This window comes from Ascaphus truei, chromosome 4, assembly GCF_040206685.1.
Source record: "Ascaphus truei isolate aAscTru1 chromosome 4, aAscTru1.hap1, whole genome shotgun sequence".
In the NCBI taxonomy this organism is placed as follows: Eukaryota; Metazoa; Chordata; class Amphibia; order Anura; family Ascaphidae; genus Ascaphus; species Ascaphus truei.
In genome coordinates, this window is record NC_134486.1 from 5,311,553 (window position 1) to 5,333,390 (window position 21,838).

A 21,838-nucleotide genomic window follows, 5' to 3' on the forward strand; every position below is an offset into this window, starting at 1 on the left:
CAATCCTGCTCATTCTAGCAACTATGAAGTTTATAAGTACCAACAGTAAACTGTACTTCAATATACTATACCTTGTTTAACCACTTCCTGTGTCTAACTTCAGACTTAATACAACCTGCACTTGAAATCAACCACACAGATCAATATACGCAAGCTCAGAATTCGTTAGGAGCCTTTGTTTAAATAGGGACACCCACCAGGTGTGTTAGGTTAGCAATCAACTAACCCCACCCACTGCAGGTGTGTCAGGTTAGCAATAAACTAACCACACCCACTCTGCCTCAGGCAGGAGAAAGGGGGGAAAAGTTACAGGCTTCAATTACCACACACTAAATATAAATTAAGCCACTGCACACTCCCCAAATTCAAACACTCCTACTAGTATACACTATTATACACAGAACTTCCCTTTCGTCTGGGTCTAACTTCACACTTAATACAACCAGCACTTGAAATCAACCACACAGATCAGTATACACAAGCCACAGAGTTTAGCATGGGTAGCGTAAATGAAAGCTGTGATGGTAGGGGGTAACCAGGCTCTCAAATAAAGGTTAAGCCTGTTTTGGTTGCCCCTGATCTGTGTATAAATGACCAAAAGAGTTAGCTCTTGGGCCCAGTAACTTTGTAAATTTACCATGTGTTACCTGTAATAAAAGTATTTTTCGTGTTTTTAACTTTCCAGGGATGCTAGTGAGCAGGGATTGCTGGGGAGGGAGTTTCAAGGGGGGGAGGGGGGATTTGCGGAGGGATTGTTGACAGAATGTGCCTAGGAGGTTGGTGTCCGGAGATGTCGATTCCTCTATAAATGTACCCGGGAATCAAGTCTGATTCTCGGATACATGTAGGCACATTGTCCCGGCAATACTTCCCCATGAAAATGCAAGTGCGACTCACCACTAGGGTAAACAGGTATAAGTGACCAGCGCGTCAGAAACAGATTGAATCCTTTTCATAACGTATAAGTCTCCGCTTTGACAATTCACTATACAGGGTATAAATACAGCATCCCTGGCAGGGGTTAGGGGACTAGTAACTAGTGCTCACTAGCACACATGGGTAGTACAAATGATGTCCCTTATAAAGCTGGTAAGTATGTAAACCCACAGGGGTAACTCACTGTTGGGGTTCCCAGGTCCTCCAGATACACCTTGATAAAGGGCACACGGCCCGAAATGCGTAGGTGTGGTGATTTTTGAGCTCTCTAGGAGTTTGGCTGGATCCATGTCAAGAATAAAGGATTTATTTTATTGTGAGCCTCCTCCTGTTTTTCTGGCAGTGCGCTGCCCTTCTCCATTTTTCTCCTGTTCCCTAGGGTACCCTGCTTCAGCATAGCCCAAAGGGTGAATGAGGCACAAGGATGAACAGGTATCCCTGTAGCTGAGGGAATCCCTAGATTAAAGGGGATACCCCAGTTAGTGCCAAGATGTCCCAGAACCTGTATTTGGTTTGTGGATAGCCCAACCGTATATAAGGTTAAAGGGGGAACTCTCAGAGTCCAGGCTAAGTCCCAGAGCTAGTGTGTGGGGAATAAAAGCAAATAGACAGGAACTACAACACTTTAACTATTCTGTTCCCCATAGCCAGAGTCCTAGGAGTATAGTAAAACCATACTATATTAATATACTGTAATGGAATGTAATATAATGTTCTTGGGACTTTCGGAACCGATGTTCAAACAGGCTGCCCAAGCTAACCCATAGTCGCCAGTAAGTCTGCTGGACATCGGAGTTCAAAGCAGTCAGAGGATGCCCAGAGGTGTGAATAGCATTTGGTCAGCGGGGAAAGGCAGAGTACCAGGTCGGGAGATCAATGGCAGCACTCCGGGATGCCACTTGCTCTGCCAGACCAGGTGGAGTCTGTCCCAGCGGGTGGCATTGAGATAGTCAGGTAGAGAAGTCGCAGGCTTGCGCATGTCTCTTGGCTATTTCATATTTCTCACTGACACGGCTTTTCTAGCCGACTTGGCTCTGATTGACTGCTTGGGAAAGTTCTCACGCGTTGATTGGCTGCTGAGTTTTGTGAATAAGACTCAGAGTACTATAAGAATCTGTGAGACAATCAGATTCAGACTTCCCTGTTTTAAGAGCGCAGGCAGGCTTTTCAAATTTGCTCTTGCTCGAATAGCAAGGCAAGTGGCTTCAATTCAAGCCTTAAAAGTCCGCCTGCTGGAGTCTAAGTCCCGGCTTTTGCGCCCAAGTTCTCAAAAACGATCATAGCGGATGCGGCTGGGATTTTAAGCCGATTTTAGTTCCAGGAGATCCGGAGTAACTCGCAGTCAAGAAAAGTCCAAGCTCTCAGAAGAGAACGTAGCGGTGGAGTATGGAACTTTCTGCCGATTTGGGTTCCACGAGATTCCGGGCAAAGTCTCGGTCGGAGTAAAACTCTTACTTAGAGTTCCCTGCACCTAGCAAAGTCTTGTTTTTGACCCCAGACCCCCAGTAAGTGGGTCTTTTTTCTGTATTTTGTGTATCATTGTGTGTAAGCGAATGTATGCCAAATAAATTACAATTTATTTCACTACCTTGTTTTTTTCAATGAATGATCCTGGTAAAAAGGTGTAAATAACCAGGTCTCCCGTGACAAAAGCATAATTTATGCAGGTATTATGAAGGAATTGCCAACAGCATGTTTAACCACAATTCCATGCCAAAATGTGCAAAATCATGTGCTTACTGCTTAGGTCTTTAAAGTTCAGTGAAGAATACTGTATGTGTTCCCTGATAATAAAACACTCACCCCTAATAAGGAAAGTCTATTGAGTCTGTTCCTCTAAACTCACAATGGCATGGAGAATGGAGTTTTGATTCTGCTCCATAGTAACATGGACGGATTCTCTGCCTCCCATACCCCAGTAACAGATGGAAGGCTGGGAGGGATTGTTTAGTTTGCTCTTCCCACCTCTGGGACACAGTACAGAAACATCCTATGACCCATCATACTTCTCCTCGCAGGATGACACTGATATGGAAATGACCAACAGCACTTTTAATCTGTACCTTTCAGTGCAGAATGCCATAGTTACACAAAATAAATCTATCATTATAACATGTGTTTCACTGGAATTAATGTTATGCTCCCTGAGTCTGTAATGAAATAACAAGTATTTTCTATCATATCCAGTAGAAAGGAAGGATGAGGCTTGGTAACACTCACATGGGAAAATCTCTCATTCCACAGAATGGCGCTGATGTTTATAATAATTTTGTCAGGTGCTTCTGGGTCAAATCTTCCCACTTTCACCAGGTTAAAGCTGCCGTTGAGAATCTGAATGTTCACAATGTCATAGAAAGCAGGGATGTCCCCATTGATATTAAAAGTCACTCTGTCTCCGGTCTTGGTTTGGAAATTGACTTTCTTCAGAGAGTGAAGGACCTGAATAAATATAATGACACCAATAATGATCAATGACTCTGAGAATATAAAGTATAATGCAGTGATTGTATAAATCCATGGCACAGCCAAACTGTTATTACTGTTCTGCTCACTTCAACTTAAAAAGGACCGGATGAGTCTGGAGCGGGTTTAGAGAAGGGAATGTCATGTACGGTGCAAGATGTGACAGAGATGTACAGAATCGGGACTGACTTACTGTACTATAGAGATAACCAATGGGAAACCATTGTTTGCTAAATCCCTAACAGTAATACTAGGACTACAGGTCACCCACTAAATATATTCTGTGAGACGTATAGCTATAGATGACACAGAGTCATTGTCCTGTACTGGGAACTTTCACTCATGTTTTTCTTTAAGTTCTATAAAATGTTTGTTTCGATTTGGTTCTGGTTTTGCTAGAACTCAATTTATTTGGTTGTAATTTGGGATTGGTACCAAAAAATGTCAACCACAGAAAGTGATTAAATACTGAAGGTACTGAAGAAAAATTTGAAATAATTAAGATTCTATAATATAACTAAACACTTAAAATTAGTAACACAGGTACAGGTACGTACAAAAAAAATTCTGAAATGGGAACTTGACCTAATGTTCACATTTTAGTTCTAAATAATGTTTGGGGTTTGGTTTTGGTTTTAAATAGTGTTTTTTTATGTAAAGTTCTAGTAGTTTCTGATTTTACACACTCCTTGTTTTCTACTTACAGTATGTGTTTTGCTGTGTTAGGGTCATGCCATTGATGTTGTTTTAGGTGTTATTATGTAGCCAAGTACAGTATTATAAATAAAATACTGACTAATGGGGAAATATTATGTTTGCTATAGTTATACTAGTGCAAGTGATCCTGTTGATAAGCCAGTGATGGAGGGGTATTTGTGGAGTACTATAAGGGACTTGTATAGTATTACATAGATACAGCTGTATAAGCAGTGTAAAGGATTCCATGGATCGGGGTAAGTGTGGATGACGGAGCACAGTCGGTGGTGCTTGTGGTATAGCCCAACAGTGTATTTTGAATGTCGGATATTCACTTTACCTGCCAAGGTTGGATGTCATTGACATTACCACATGTTCCCTCCTGCAAATATCCTCTCTCTGTCAGGCACATGAGGAGCGCATGCAGAGCATGTGCATAGGCATACACCGCCAGGTAGGCATGATACGTATAGCTGAGATCATTTATCTCAAATAAAGAGGGGATCAGCTCCCCAAGCACCTCATCCCCTGTGCAGAGAACCCACTCATGCATTGCACCTGGAATTAAGGTGTCCTCTCTTGCTTCCTCTTCTGGCCACCTGCAGTTGAACGCTCTCTCCCAGAAGAGCCTGATGAAGGGATATTCAGAATACCTGGATGGGTGCAGGTTTTGGAGAAACTCCTCAAAGCCCGGCATGGTTCCTGTATTTGGAATCAGACCTATGGTCCCATTTAACACTTTCCAGGCCTTTTTGGAGAATAGACCAGGGGTAAGTCCAAAGGAGGCAGATGATATGAAGATCTTTTCAGTCACACCCCCATCATAGAGTGCATCTAGCAGAGCCATTACATGGACCTCAGGGCTATGGAGGACTATCACATTAACAGAACTTTGCCTAATGACATCTACCACTCTCTGGATCTTTCTTTGGGAGTAGCTCATGTGGATCTTCTCAAGAAAGGCCACACAGCTCCCACTCTTCTCTATCCCAGTCTTGATAACCTGCCCACCCTGCTCCCCCGCATCATTGTCCACAACCAGCATTCCCACCCAAGTCCAACCAAGCAGGCCAATGAGCTGAGTGAGAGCAATGTTCTGAAACATATTACTAGGCACTGTACGGAGGAAGGATGGGAAGTTTACTTTGTCACTCAGTGCTGAAAGAGTCGCTCCATGACTGATCTGAAAAAGGGAATGTGGTATTATCAACAGGTTCTGTATTTTACCCAAAATCTTGAATTTCCTGGGGGCAAGAGCGTGACATGAGAGGAGTGTGACATTGTGGAGCAGTGTCCCTACCTACTTCAGTGCTGCTGTCGGGTCTTCATGGGTTAACTGCAGCTTTAAGGACTCCTGTGCATGTGTTCAGCTGTCTCATCTCCTCTGTTTATTGGATCCCAGAGTCTGAGGAGTCAATACCCACCCATTCAGGAGTCCTCAGCCGGAGCGGCAGTAACCCCTGCATTCCCTACAGCAAAACCAGAGGAAGTAAGGACTTATGGGGGAGGGATTTTTTGGTGAATGTATTTGAAGGGAGAGTCCCTCACTCCTGGCCAATCCAGGGGGCACCAGACAGTTGGGAGTTGGAGATGGGATCCCAGATTGGAATTTGAGTAAGAAATGTGTTTTGGTGTGTTTTTTCCCCCATATTCAGATTCTGCATAAAAACTCGCTCTACGGATGAAACTGAACCAAGTTTGGGGAGTTTCAGATTTTGAACCTGGGTATGTGCTCCTCCTTAGTTTTGTGGGTGGGATTAATGAGGGTTTGTGAGATCACAAAAGATGATGGAGGACAATTGGATGCTGGAAAAATGGCCCCAGGCAATCGTTATGGGGGTCTGGGTTACAAAGTGATCAAGTCAAGATATGTGTTGGGAATTGCTCAGATGTGGTAGTTCAAAATATATGAGGAATTAATTTTGCAGAAAAAAGTGTAAAATAACAGGACTACTGCATATTCTAAATTGTAACCAGAAGATTACACTCTAAGAGGAAAGAAAAGTTACAGGAAATATTTTGTCGTTTGAAAATTGGTTATCACCTCGAAATAGGAAAGTGACTGTAGAAATTTCGGTAAACAAGTTTTTCATTTAACATTTTGCATTTTATATTTAACAGTCGGTTAAAGTTAACCTTCTGGTGTGCCTGCGTGAGTCACCACATGGGTAGTGACAGGAAATGTAGGCAGGATTAAGCTAGTGCACAAAAAAAGGCCGTATATGGTGACAATAGCATTTAAAGGTCACCTGACACGTTGGGCTTTGTATTTACTTACAGTATAAATAAGCTTTGCTTTGTTCGTGTGGCATGGCTCACATGGCTCTCTCCTGCGAGAGAGATGTGCTGTCACCCCGAATTCTGCTATCAATAAAATCATCTTTTTACAATTGTGTCTCCTAAGGCTACGGCCCCAGTAACTACTGCTACATGTGCGCCTGGCGGCGAGTGCACAGATTAAAGCCGTGATCTGCAGTCTGTAGGGAGCTATGGGAGGCGCGGCTGTCACGGGAGAGCAGGTACAGTCGCGGCTAAGCTTATTCTAAAGCTTACCCGCAATTGTTCGGGGCTGTTTTCTTCAGCAGCCGAATTTGGCCGCGCGCCAGCCGCATCTCGCGGTCGCGCGCCAGCCACATCTCCGTTCAGCGCTAATGGCGCTGAACAATGGAAGCGCCGCAGGCGCCGAAAATAAAAAAAAAGCCTGCGTCTGCACGCGGTTTAAAAATTCCCGCGGTGGCGGACGCTTTAGACTCAGGGCGGCCGCCACTCTAATTTACACCTTTTTACTGGGATCATTCGCTGAGCAAAATAAGTTAGTAAAACAAATTGTAATTTATTCACTGAAAATAGGCGTACACAACATAATGGGACACAAAATACATAAGAAAGACACACTTCCTGGAGGTCTGGGCTGCAAAACTAGACTTTCCTAGCTTCTACAGAACATAGAACAAAGTTTTTGGTTGACCGGGACTTGGCCCAAAATGTCCTGGAACTCAAATCGGCATGAAGTTCCTGACGCCACTGCTGTATCTGCTCTGGAGGACTTGAAATGCCTCGACTGCGACTTACTGTAGCTCCAAATGCCTTGGAACTAAAATCGGCTTGCAATCCCAGCGTGACCGCTACGCTCAATTCCCAGAACTTGGGCGCAAAAAGTGGGACTTAGAAAATGTCTCGACATGAAATTTCTGAAGCCGGCTCGCTGCTATTTCTCCGAGAGCATCTTTTGGTACATTAAAATTTGCCAATGATGTTCTGGCGCTTAGAATCTCAACACCGGATTGGCTGAGGGATTCTTATAGTATTTCAGTGTTAGTTTATGAAATACTGCAGCCGATCCAAACGTGGGACATTTCCTACCAGCCAATCAAAGCGATGGCAGTCTACTGAAGCCAAGCAAGCAGGACTTCAGAATCTGCCAAGGGCATGCTCCAACCTGGCACCTCAGCCACTTGGTTTCCAGAACCCACCCGCTGGTTTAGGCTCCTTACGGTCTGGGAAGACAAATGGTAGTCCGAGGACTTGCCATTCATCCCAGGACGTGGGTGCTCAACCTAAACCTCTTGCCCAAATGCTTTTAACACCTCTGGCATCCTCTGTGGCTTTCATGCCCGATGTCTTGGTAGACACAGTGGCACCAAGCTGGTAGCCCAGTGACTCACCCAGAACATTGGTCCGGAAAGACCCAGCTCATTATACCGTGATTATACAAAGCATATATACACTATTAACACACTGTTTAATAAAATATACACCTTTTACTTTTCTAAGTCTTAGGGTTATGGGGAATAGAATAAGAAGTTTGCACTTTAATTCCTACTAGCCATATTCCCCACACACTATACCAGACTTAGACTTCTAAAATTCCTTGCAACCTCATGTATGGTTGGAGTACCTGTCACGATGGACTGACCTGATCAACAATTTTATATTTTGGGGATCTAGATTGAGCACACAAGTTGAGCAAAATAAACTGACATTTATTTCCTTAATAGACAGACACACGACAACCTTAGAATATACTTGACAAAACACTTACTGCGGGAGAGAATGGGATAAAATGTCCAGAGACGAAACAAAGCACAGGAATAATGTCTTTTAAAGTGCGGTCCTTTTGCAAGTGGCGATAAGCTAATCGTGGCTACTAGATTTCCACAAGTATCAAAACCTGCAGAAAAGTGGCTTATCGCTGCTCACTTGGCTATGTGTTTTGGATGACAGCAAAAAATGTCGATTAATGCATTCACCGCCCACATATCGAGGCTTTCTGAATCGCTGTAGGCATTTTTGTCCGATAACAGCTAAAAAGCCTCGATAAGCGGTTTATGAAGGCTACTAGCATAGGCCCCTTAGTGTTTGTTAATGACACTATCATGGCTGACAGGCTCCGTTTGGTCTCACTGGAGCACTCACATACTTTACACTTTGTGTTTCCCTTTGCAGTCTCAAAGTGACAGTGTGTCTCCTTTATACAACTTCTGACAGTCCTCCTGATCGGGGAAAGATAAGGAAATCACGGGATCCATCTGGGGTTTGTGATGACATGACTGAGTGCACCTCAGCAGAATGGTTACCTGGTGCCACCTAACTGGGGGTTCTGATTCATGCTCCACCAAGTGACCTGATTCTGAAGATCCTGAAACTGATGTAAGGATGGACTTTATACTCAGGAATGCATGCTTCTTATAACTGCTTCTTATAACTGCTTCTTATAACTGCTTTTTATAACTCTGGAATTAGAAACTATAAGACTTTACCACTTTTTCCTGACATTTGTACCCGGGGCCTGGACCTTTTTTAATCAGAGCACTTAGTCATATACTTTAATTTCAGTACAAACTTGTATACACATCTGTGGAGTAACTAGACATGCGTGGGACCCCGGGCAAAAAAATCCAGGGCCCCATTAATATTAATACAGACTGTAATTTTTTTTCTCCCTCCTTCATCCTCTCCCTGATTCTCTCTCTCATCATCCCTCCTCATCATCATCAGTTCCCCCCCACATCAGATCCCCCCTCAGCTCAATCTCCCCCTCAGCTCCTCCTATCTCCCTCTCAGCTCTCTCTCAGCTCTCTCTCATGCCCAGCTCAGTTTTATTTCTCCCCCCAGCAAAGCTCTCTCTCCCTCAGCTCTCTCTCCCCTAGCTCAGCAATCTCTCCCCTCCCAGCTCAGCGCTCTCTCTCTCTGCTTCAGCTCTCTCTCTGCTTCAGCTCTCTCTTTCTCCGCTTCAACTCTCTCTCTCTCACACTCTGCTTTAGCTATCTCTCTTTCCCTGCTTCAACTCTCTCTCTCTGCTTCAGGTCTCTATCTCACCCTGCTTCAGCTCTCTAAGCTTCAGCGTAAACTCTTTTTTCTTCAAATCTTCCCCTGCTTCATCTCTCTCTCTCTCTCTCTCTCTCTCTCTCTCGCTCTCTCTCTCTCTCTCTCTCTCTCTCTCTCTCTCTCGTTCAGCTCTCTCTCTCTATCTCGTTCAGCTCTCTCTCTCTATCTCGTTCAGCTCTCTCTGCTTCAGCTCTCTCTGCTTCAGATTGCCTTCAGCGTTCCTCCCCTGCCACCCTCCTGTGCCTCTAGTGATGATTAGAATACTGTCTTATCCTTTAGCCCAGTGTCATGGTAGACCAGGATTTTTAACACCCTTTATATTTAAGGGATCAGTCACAGGGCAAAACACAGTAATGAAATAAAATGAGGTTTATTTTGGATAAATCCTTGAAATCCCACAGACATGTAAAATATAAAAATATACACTTGTTCAGGGGTCTGGGGGATGTAATCTACCTTTCCTGGGTGCACGGACCCACTTCAAATGGGTTTCCTTTGTCTGCTTTTCTGCTCCAGGATATCAAAGTGCTGCACACAGCAGCCCCTCTGAAATGTATCTCCACACTCATGCTCTGTCCAGGAGCACCCTTTATATAACCCATTGGCGGCTATCTTTTAACATAAGGCAGCCAGCCAAGAGAAACTGTGCCTGGGGCTCAGACCTGATAATTGATTCATTTAACTAATCCCCTGCCTTTGTTCTGATCTATTTCTATGGAGAGCTTTAACTGAGTGAATTAATAGTCTTTTTCCATAGAAATTACAGTTATAGTGGAATATCTAATTTTCTTTCTTGCATGTTAATTCCATCACCACACAATGCCAACTACTGTACCTAAGCTGGGGGGGGGGGGGGGGGGGGGGGATTGCTAACACAGGCATAAATACAGACATAAGGTAATTATGTAAATGACAGGACTAGCATTACACACAGCTAGCCCAAATCACATCACAGAACAATGTTGATTGGGGAAAGGATTGTCACAGGGAAGACAGAATACAGGCTTTGAAATGCATTCTTACAGACGCGGTGCATTATACATTCCCTGTTCTCCCTCTGATATTAAATTACATTTGGCTGAAATAAGCCTTACATAGCTGCCCAAGTTACATTGTTTTTTAGGGGTAAATAGCTGGGATTTCTCTTTATTAGGTCCCCCAACTACCCCTACCGTCACACCCGGACTTTAGCTACATGCCTGATACACATATATTGTTACTTTATTATAGTAAATATCTGAAAAACACCTGCCTGATTGTTCAGTTGGGTAATCCTGATTACAACACTGATGTATCTTTAACTGAACTCAACTCAAATACATTGAAAGGGGGGGGGGGGCTGATTCTCTCTCTGTTTTTCTCTCTCTTTCTATGTTTAAAAGGAAAAAAAGTATATCCTCTTTTATGTATATTTATTTGCTCTACATCCCCGTGCTTCGTACCTGTGGGTAGTGGAGGACACCCAGGATCCTGGCGATGGGAAGCGATAGAGCTGACACAAGCTCTCCGATGATCCCGACCATTACGGAGTGTGAGTGGCAGTCAAATCTAGGAGCGGGGTTTCCCTTCCCTGACAGCAGAGTCAAAGCCCCCCCAATGGCCCGGAGCTCAGACATACAGGAGTCATAAAGACTGAAGCCCAGAGATATATTGGGTAACAGATCCGGAGACTTGTTTATTTCATTTATTGCGAACATCATACCCAGAACATCCCGGTAATACCTTATATGAAACCTGTAAGATATAGAAAAATACGTTGGCAGGGTTAGTATTATACTGTACTATATAATATATGCTGTATATAGGGTATGCAATAAAGAATATATATATATATATATATATATATATTTATATATATATATATATATATATATATATATATATATATATACCATACACATTTTAAGTTATGGTGGGTGAAAAAGGTGACAAAAAACCTCGTAGACAGGTCTGCAACCCTGCCTTTCAACCATTATCACCTATGGTGTCTTGGACATTTTTTGTCACCTTTTTCACCCACCATAACTTAAAATGTGTATGGTAAACCTACACAGCTTGAAAATGGCAAAGCCAGCACAACCAACCTCACACTGATTAGACCCATTAAGGTTGATAAATGTCTGTGTGTGGTTTGACTGGCTTTGCATCTAATCCCATGCTGTGCTTAAAAACTGTGTGAACAGCAGAGCGTTTGCTTATATGGGTTCCATGTATATGGATTTCAGGCAAAAGGTGACACATTGTGTGCTCATTTGCATGTCATTAACCAGAATCCCTTGCTGCAGTGGAAGCACTGTATGCTAGGTGATAATGGTTTAAAGGCAGGGTGGCAGACCTGTCTAAGACGTGAATGTGCTCACAAGTGATATTCTTGATATTCTTTATTGGATAGATAGATAGAAAAAAAGAAGAGAAAAGCGCCCGATCCTAATGTGATATCAGAGTGATAATTTAATAAAACTTGAACTTGTAACAAATTTAAACTCACAAACATCCGAATACAAGAGGGGTTATATGAGTGAGATTCATGCTCCAGCTGCTGCTTTATAAGTGATGCTCCGTTCTGAGCTCTCTGAGTGTCCTCCCCTCCATTCCTCTCAAACGTGTTGCCTCCTAAACTGTACTCTGGCAACTCGTGGACCTGAACGAAAGTTCCTATGTGCAGGGGTTCCCGGGCACTGTCAATGAACAGCAGCTCCTCTCTCCGGCATTCACACAGATTAAAAGCAACTGCTCATTGGCATGGTAGACCAAGCTTATTAAGACTTTTAATTACCGGGATCATTGATTGAGAAAAGCAGAGAGATAAAAATAAATTGCGTTTATTCACATAACGAACGTACACAACTGTGTTACACAAATTACAGGAAAAAGACACACTTACTTTGGAAACTGGGATAACAAAACTAATCTTTTCTAGTTGCAAACACACAGCAAAATAATTCCCGGCCACTTTTCCTTCCTGTGGCCTCTTGCTGTTGGATTCTGGTCACTTAGCCTCTGAGAAATTTAGGCGATTTACTCAGAGGTGGAACTTCTCAAATGGGACTGAATCTCAGGTGAATCAGACAAGATGGAACTGATGGACTCATGAAAAACTTAGATGGATCTGATGAACCTAACTCTCTGACTGACTGCCTGACTTTTTAAAAACTACCACAAGTCTAGTTTTTCAGTCTGCAGCAAATCGCTGCGTGGGAACTAAAACCTCCCACCTATGGCAAAGGTTGCCAGGCTCTCCAAAAGCTGGCACAAAGCCTCAGTATCGCAACTGAGCATGTGCAACAAAAATGTAATCTTCCCCCACCTGTCACCTGGCTTCAGAGTAGTGAGAGAACATGTGCCCGAACCACCATTTTGCCCACTCACTATTCGAACCACCCCCCCTTGGCTCAAATGTCACTACGCCTGGCCTTGACCACATGGACCCTTTGATCCAGTAGCCATAATCCCCCCTCTGAACAAATGCTCTCACACCTCTATTTCTTTGAAGCTGAGAGGTTTTATTCTAGCATGAAACATTTTCCTTACCCCCTCAATAAACTCTCAGCCGCATAGGCACCGAGCCTGCTAGCCATGACTCCTAAATTCCACAGTTCACACACAGAGCATCAACATATATACACATTAAAATATACCCATGTAATATAATATATTGTGACCTAAACAGTTCCCCTTACACTCGCCTTCATCTCTTACACACGCCTTCATCTCTTACACTCGCCTTCATCTCTTACACTCGCCTTCATCTCTTACACTCGCCTTCATCTCTTACACTCGCCTTCATCTCTTACACTCGCCTTCATCTCTTACACACGCCTTCATCTCTTACACTCACATTCATCTCTTACACTCGCCTTCATCTCTTACACTCACCTTCATCTCTTACACATGCCTTCATCTCTTACACTCGCCTTCATCTCTTACACTCACCTTCATCTCTTACACTCGCCTTCATCTCTTACACTCGCCTTCATCTCTTACACACGCCTTCATCTCTTACACTCGCCTTCATCTCTTACACTCGCCTTCATCTCTTACACTCGCCTTCATCTCTTACACTCGCCTTCATCTCTTACACTCGCCTTCATCTCTTACACACGCCTTCATCTCTTACACTCACATTCATCTCTTACACTCGCCTTCATCTCTTACACTCACCTTCATCTCTTACACATGCCTTCATCTCTTACACTCGCCTTCATCTCTTACACTCACCTTCATCTCTTACACTCGCCTTCATCTCTTACACTCGCCTTCATCTCTTACACACGCCTTCATCTCTTACACTCGCCTTCATCTCTTACACTCGCCTTCATCTCTTACACTCGCCTTCATCTCTTACACTCGCCTTCATCTCTTACACTCGCCTTCATCTCTTACACACGCCTTCATCTCTTACACTCGCCTTCATCTCTTACACTCGCTTTTATCTCTTACACTCGCCTTTATCTCTTACACTCGCCTTCATCTCTTACACTTGCCTTCATCTCTTACACTCGCCTTCATCTCTTACACTCGCCTTCATCTCTTACACTCGCCTTCATCTCTTACACACGGCAACTGGAGCTTTAATCATATTTCAAACCACTACAAACCTAAACCTCTTATTTTAATACAACCACCCTCAGTCTTATACCTGCCTAGGGTGTGGGGATAAACATTAACCCCTTGTGTCCCATTTTTACCTTTCCCTGCTCTGTGATGAAGCAGGGCGTCCCAGTGGTGAGTCGCAGGAATGTTTTCAGGGTGGGAGTTTGACCGGAGCAATGTGCTCTAGTGTGTCTCAGAATCTTACCTGGTTCCGGGGTACACCCTTGGGGAATCCTGTAACTCCGGCAACCCGATACATAGCAACATTCTGCAACCAGTTTCTCCATCAAACCCACACTGAAACTTACCTCCTAAATATCTCCTGGTCCCCGCACCTCTGGAAACGATAAAACACAAAAAACGGCAATTATCTCATATTTTGCACACAGTCACAGTAATGCATACACAATGCCTGGGTCCAAGAGCTGACACTCTAGGACCCCAAAACACGGGTCAGGGGTAACCAAGTGGGCTTGACCTTTATTATAAGCCTGGTTAACACTTTCACCGCCACACTCATAACCTAGACACGTGACCCTACGTGTTTCCTCAGTCTAAAGCTGATTTCATCAGGGGATGGGTTTAACAAAACTACTGAGGTTTTAAATACCTCCTTAGGCCAATCACAGGAGAATATTTTAATTAGAAGATTTAGTTTGCATATGATGATAATCACATGCCCTCATTTAATGGAGGTTTTTATGCATAATTTGGTCATTAAAAACGTAGAAATATATATATATATATTTTAGTCACCATTGAAATTGACTTAAATCAATATAATTATTTCATAAGAAATGGGTACATATATTTTTATAGATATTCTATTATATGGAAAGGCTAATTTAGAAGATAGCAAAGATTCTTAGCACCTACGTAATTGGATTAACTACAACAATGAATCATTTATCTAATGAATATAACAGGGTTATTATATAATCTATATGGTAACCATTTGTTCAAAACACATTGATATTTGTAAACTTAATAAAGACATATTAATAGACAACAAGATAAAATATACAATCTAAACCACAATTAGTTGATGTCATATAGATGTACCGTCTTGTGAATCTCCATATATACATATCGTGATTCTAAATATATAAACCTTACAGATTACATGCTGTTGACTCAACAATTAAATACATATCAGATACATTGTTTTAATTATATTCAACATAACATAGCTTAATAACTATTACCAAAAGAGGTTGAAGTAATTGAAAGTTACGCAAATACATGCACGCAGGGGAACTTACCTGACAAAGTTGGATGGCAAATGCAATTGCCATCCAAATTTGTCAGGTAAATTCCCTGCTTATCATATATGATATAGGTCACACATATGTGTGCATGTATTTGCGTAGTATGAACTTTCAATGACTTCAACCTCTTTTGGTAATAGTCTTGTTGTCTATTACTATGTCCATTATTAAGTTTACAAATATCAATGTGTTTTGAAGAAATGGTTACCATATAGATTATATAATACCCTGATATATTCATTAGATCAATGATTCATTGTTATAGTTAATCCAATTACTGTATAGAGTTACTAAGAATCTTTGCTATCCTCTAAATTAGCCTTTCTATATAATAGAATATCTATAAAAATATATGTACCCATTTCTTATGAAATAATTATATTGATTTAAGTAAATTTCAATGATGACTAATATATATATTTCTACGTTTTTAATGACCAAATTATGCATACAAACCTCCATTAAATGAGGGCATGTGATAATCATCATATGCAAACTAAATATTCGAATTAAAATATTCTCCGGTGATTGGCCTAAGGAGGTATTTAAAACCTCAGCAGTTCAGTCAAACCCATCCCCTGATGAAATCAGATTTAAACTGATGAAATGCGTAGGGTCCCGTGTCTAGGTTATGAGCAGTTGCTTTTAATCTGTGTGAATGCCGGAGAGAAGGAGCTGCTGTTCATTGAAAGTGCCTGGGAACCCCTGCACATAGGAAATTTCGTTCAGGTCCACGAGTTGCCAGAGTACAGTTTAGGAGGCGACACGTTTGAGAGGAACGGAGGGGAGGACACTCAGAGAGCTCAGAATGGAGCAGCACTTGCAAAGCAGCAGCTGGAGTATGAATCTCACTCATATAACCCCTCTTGTATTCAGATTTTTGTGAGTCTCACTCATATAAAGCCTCTTGTATTCGGATGTTTGTAAGTTTAAATTTGTTAAAAGTCCAAGTTTTATTAAATTATCAGTCTGATATCACACTAGGATCAGGCACTTTTCTCTTCTTTTTTTCTATATGTATATATGAATATATATACAGTGGTGTGAAAAAGAAAGTACACCCTCTTTGAATTCTATGGTTTTACATATCAGGAAATAATAACAATCATCTGTTCCTTAGCAGGTCTTAAAATTAGGTAAATACAACCTCAGATGAACAACGACACATGACATATTACACCGTATCATGAAAAATAAAGCCAAAATGGAGAAGCCATGTGTGTTGGGTAATTCTGGCAGGGAGCCTGCTGCCTTCATTTAAACCCCTTTGCGACAGATTAAGCCGGGCTCCCTTAATAAATAAAGGCTAAGCCCAGCCTGCTGTCTCTTTGCCATGTCAGGTCCCTTCATTTTACAGCAAATTATTAGGAAAATGTATTTTGCAAAAGGTTACAGGTGTATGATATACTGATACCCCCCCCCCCCTTCCCCATCCACCCCCATTCTACCAGATGCCCTGTGGTTCCTCTATTGTGTTTAACGGGCAGCCTCAACCATTTGCTGCATGACCCCTGCGGAACTCAGCTCCTTACATTGAAGCCATAGTGTCACGGCCTGTAACCCCTTCTGTGCTGGATCCCTCTTATTTTCACATTTCAGTTAGGCGTGGGCCAGTCCTGGGATTGGCTGAAGCTTAAAACATCTCTGATTGGTACAAAAGTGACATAGGGCCATGGAAATGCTTAAAGCCCTGACTGGCTTTCCCCGACTGAGACTCACGGGGAAAGACATTTTGGGGTACGTTGGTTTGTACGTCGTCCCACTGCCCTGCACCATCCCAAAGACTTTATTCCTTCCCCCGGGTGGAACTGACGCCTTGTGAGTTTCAAAGAAGAAACTCTTCCATTTCTAATACCCCGCCCCCTTTTATTTACTGCTGCTGACTGTATGTTATATTTTGTGTACTGTACCCTTCTAGATTAAACTCTTGTTTGAGCACTCTATTGTCATTACGAAGTGTTAGCCCACAGGGTTTTGGTGTAACTTGTGACCTACTGTATATTGTGATATTTGCTCAGATGCTACCCCATAGTGAGTTCAGCTAGGGCTGTTACTGTATGTGCCTTTTGATTAATTAACTTGCTGTGTGCTGTCTGGAAGCTTTGAAACTCTCTAGTGGAGATCTCAGTGTCACCAGGGTAACAGAGGTTGGTTTGGGATCATTGGGATCTGGGTATAGGGATTGTATAACTGTGTTGTGTGTTCTGGGAACCCTTGGACTCACTGCATTCACGGAAGTACGCTTGTCCCCAGAACCCACACAGGTATGAGAGTAAGGTTGTGTAATATTGGTCAGGGACTCCAGGATTGGGTGGGCAGTATTCCCGGTGTAAGAGTGTGGCTCTTCGGGTGGGCTCCCTAGTCATTCTGGGTAGTAACTAACCTCATAATGAAGTCATGCTAAGATTCCCAGTGTGTAGTCTGTGTCAGTAACCCCAGGAGTGGTTGTGCAGTGGTTCTGGTGGGCGATGCTACTGTAATGGGTATTCCCCCACCCAATCGCAGGGACAGCTGTAGATCACAAACGAAGGACGATAAATCCTGTCCTTCCTTTTGGCGAAGAGCTTTGAACTGAGCCATTAGTTCATCCTCGTCGTCTTTTCGGGCAAAGGACTGAATTAGCATTTCCACTAGTTCCTGGGCAGTAACTTCTCCTTCCACGTTACGGTGCGTCCGTACCAGCTGGGCGGCGGGGCCTCGGAGGCACTCGACCAGACTTTGTCTTTTGCTGGCCTCAGAACACGACCACTCCGCTATGGCTGGGAGCGTATGTTCCCTCCAGGCCTCGATCCCTTCTTCTCCCGCCGGAGTCGGCAGAATCCCAGAAAAAGCCTTTAGCTTCCGGTAGTGCTGGGCTTGGGTCGAGATGGTGACAGCTTCTACTAGTTGGGAGGCGATCAGATTCAAGAAAAGGTCGCCACTACTGTGTCCAGCTCCTACACTAGGCATGTTTGAAGGCCCGCCGCCGGTCCGTCTATCAGGAGTAGGTGAGGTGGGTGGGCTCCCTGACCAGCTGCTGTTTCCCCCGATACCGCTCGGGGTGAAGGAGACTCTGAGGGGGCCTGATCCGTGAGGGGTACTGAGGGCCCAGTGGCTCGTGATGGGTTCAGTAGGGCCTGACGCTTCTTCGGAAGCCTGGGGGTCAGGATAGATCATGATACCTTCCTCTGCTGAGGGCTCGGGCAGGTTCAATACATGGGGACTAGTCTTTGAGCATATGTCATATTCTGTGCCCATGAGGTAGGTGATTCCTCGGCCACGGACAGTATCAAGTCTATTGTCTATCATCAGGGCCATGGCCAGCCCCGGACACTCTCGTACTTGGGTGCGTACGGCGAGGTAGTTGGTATTCCTGGATATGCCCACCACGGCAACCACGCGCCTTGGGGACACGCGGTGCGCTACGGCCCAGTCATGGATATCTTGCTTTGACGGCACGGACATGATGGCGACAAAATCGGGCAATTTGCAAAAAAAATTGGAACAGGGCACCCCAGGTCTGAGCTCTCAGCAGCGCCTCCAAATGTAACGGGTATTCCCCCACCCAATCGCAGATTATAGTGTGGGTGCAAAGGACATATAATGTTACCAGGGCGTGGTGCTTTACCTGTTGGCTCACAGGAGGGCTGAGCTTCCGCTACGGGGAACCTGGGGCAATATATTAAGACTAGTAGTACTCTTGTACTTGGTGCAGCGCCTCCACCTGCGACGGTTCCTAGCAGAGCAGGAATTGTTCCTCGCAGGACATCACACAATGAACACATAGACTGTATGTATAATAACCAATACCGTTTACTTATGAACATAGAACATACGTGCATATCCCATTAACCTGTGTCCCTCCCTAGAGGACACTAACCACAATGTCTCGTAGGATGCTAACGCTATCTTGCGCCACGGCAGACGCCAAAACTTTATGCGCCACGGCGGACGCCAACACTTTATGCGTCACGGCGGACGCTAACACTTTATGCGCCACCTCCCACGGAATGATCCCACCCCGTGTCCAGTAACCCCAATGTCTCACACTACAAAGTCATATACATGTGCGTGTGTGACTGCGGAGTCACTATGTCTGGTGATAGGCCTTGTTGGTGCACTTGATGTTATTGATTACCTGCCGAGCACTCCAGTGCTCGGGCCTGCAACGGTCTTCACAAAGGGTCAAGACGAGCTCCTACACGATATCCGTGATCCACAACAAGATGATCCCTCAGGGGCGATCCCCCTCTGGAAACAGTCCAGCTCTCTCCCAGCAAACAAGCAATATTCGTTGTTCACTACTAACAAATAGATTATGGGGCAGAGTCCCTAACCTAGGGCTTGTCCCAACAACACTCTGCTAGGATGACTCAAGGCTATCTGGGGACTAGGGGATTGCTGGCCTAGTGCAAGGAGTCACTGACTCCTGCACCCTACCTCCTTCCCCTAGCTGCTCCGGTCACCAACTAACGTGCTGCCAGCCTGCGAAAGTATCTAAATCTCCCTTACAGGGAGATTCTTCAGCCCTATTGGCTCCCTGGCGTCATGTGGGGCGCTGCTGGGGCTCATGGGACTTGTAGTCCCCTCCAAGAGCCTTCCCTGGTAGGCTAGGGCTTCGCGGGCTTTCATTGATCCCTCTTGCGCATGCGCGATCTCCCTGGAGTCCTCCCGGCGCCCCTAGCCCCTGCGCAACGCACCTAACAATGGTGGTGCCCTGCTACGCGACCCGCCGGGACCGCAGCAACGTGACCGTGGCCTTAACAACGGCCGATCACATCCCCGGCAACCGGCCCGATCACGTCCCCGGCAACCGGCCGCAACTCTAGGTAACGCGCGGCTCGCGCACCCGCCCCCTCACTCCCTCGTCCTCAGCGACCCTGTGCAGAGGAAGGAGGGGGGTCAGTATGACAAGGGGGACCGGGCTACATCACCATCCTAGCAAAGTAAGACTAGGGACAGTAGTGGATGTTTTGTGCCACCTTTTTGCCCTAGCCCGAGCGGGGAACCCTCATGGTCAGTATAACCGAGGCACATTTCCAGCAAGTGGAGTCCATATAGACTCAGTATACCGGTGACCCGCTGTTTTGACTACCGATGGTCGGGCACTCCCGCATGAGCAGACCTCCCCATGATGGCCGTTCGTCACACTCTTGCAATCTGCAGTTAAGTTGAAACACCATAGCAGAGCTGAAAGCTAGCGTGTGGTCTTCCTGTATTTGGAAGAATGGGGAAGTTAACGTCTTCCCTCACTCACTATATTTTTATATATATATCATACATCCCCTGATGAAATCAGTTAAGGCTGAAGAACGCGCAGGGGTTTCTACTGCTATTTGCCATTTTTCTGCACATCACTCACGACGCCAGAGAACGAAGTTGTGGGCTGCATCTGAATGGGAACCTTGAGGCAGAACCTATAACAGCTACCGCGTGTTGCCGGAGGATCCTTTTCTGGGGAGGCACAGTCAGCGGAGGTTCCAAGGAGGAGACCCCTTGTCAGATCCGGTGGAGCATCGTTCAGGAGTGCTTGTTGGAGCATGAGTTTTACTCATACAACACCTTATTTAAATGGATGTTTGTGAGTTCAAATTTGTATTTTGTCCAGACAAATTAAAAATATCTCACTGATAATACACTAGGATCGGGCGCTTTTTCTTCTTTTTCTAACCAGCTTTCGTTGAAGGAGGTGGTTGTACCAACGAAGAAGCTGCCAGTGTCCGAGGATTTTCAAACTTGGGCCCATTTGTGTTACAGCGAACTTTGAGCTACTCATTCTAAGTTTCTGGAGTCTTAATATTTGATGTATTTTCAATTTGATTGATTGTTTTACACTGGCTTGGCAGTTGATTTTATTTTAGTTATTTAATCAGCTACCCATAGTTACATATATTGTGTCCAACACTTGCCACATATACACATTTATAGTAATTTATAGTTATTTATAGTCATTTATAGACCTCATACATTATTTATGTCATCACTCCCATATTAGCCTACTATTTAGGTTCTGTCCTGATGCATTCTCATAAAGGGAGGAGCACAGCTCCAATGTATTTGCATTACAGATTATTAAACGTTAGTTTTTATTTTTTATACTGTATATCCCTACGCGTTATATTGGATAATTAAATGACATTACCCCCATATAGCCCCATGCACTCACCTCTTACAGGAGACTGGCTTAGGCAGGTCCTGGAAGGACAGCTGTGGGATGTCAAAGCCAGAGTGGACAACAAACACCCCCCCAATGAGGACATCCCCAGGTTGGGAGAAAGACTCCATATTCCAGCCTTGGAGACGGCAGCCCTGCTGTGGTTGTCCCTCGCCCAGGGAGGAGAGCAGCATCAGAACCTGGAGGAACCTCCTCATGGAGACTGGTGTTGGGTCCTTTCAGTTAGGATCACACTATTCCTGCAGACAGTATCCTTCCAGTGCAGGACAGTAGGATGGGTCAGTGACCAGGGCAGAAGCAGCACGTTATACTAGAACCAGATGATAGAAGAAGAACATTATTATTATTATTACTATTATTATTATTATTATTATTATTTCCACCCAGAGGATAATTTGAA

At 44.2% G+C, this 21,838-nt stretch overlaps 1 protein-coding gene across 1 annotated transcript in view; it reads right to left on the reverse strand.

The window, feature by feature from the left end:
• LOC142491889 (extracellular calcium-sensing receptor-like) overlaps nucleotides 1-21,638 on the reverse strand; it is a 36,584-nt gene extending 14,946 nt beyond the window's left edge. The window contains exons 1-4 of the mRNA XM_075594707.1: nucleotides 21,430-21,638; nucleotides 10,866-11,157; nucleotides 4,436-5,278; nucleotides 3,157-3,375 (exon numbers count right to left, since the gene is read on the reverse strand). Coding sequence (XP_075450822.1) covers nucleotides 3,157-3,375; nucleotides 4,436-5,278; nucleotides 10,866-11,157; nucleotides 21,430-21,635 — 1,560 coding nt within the window. The 5' untranslated portion in view covers nucleotides 21,636-21,638. The remainder of the gene's footprint in view (nucleotides 1-3,156; nucleotides 3,376-4,435; nucleotides 5,279-10,865; nucleotides 11,158-21,429) is intronic.
• Nucleotides 21,639-21,838: the final 200 nt, after the last annotated feature.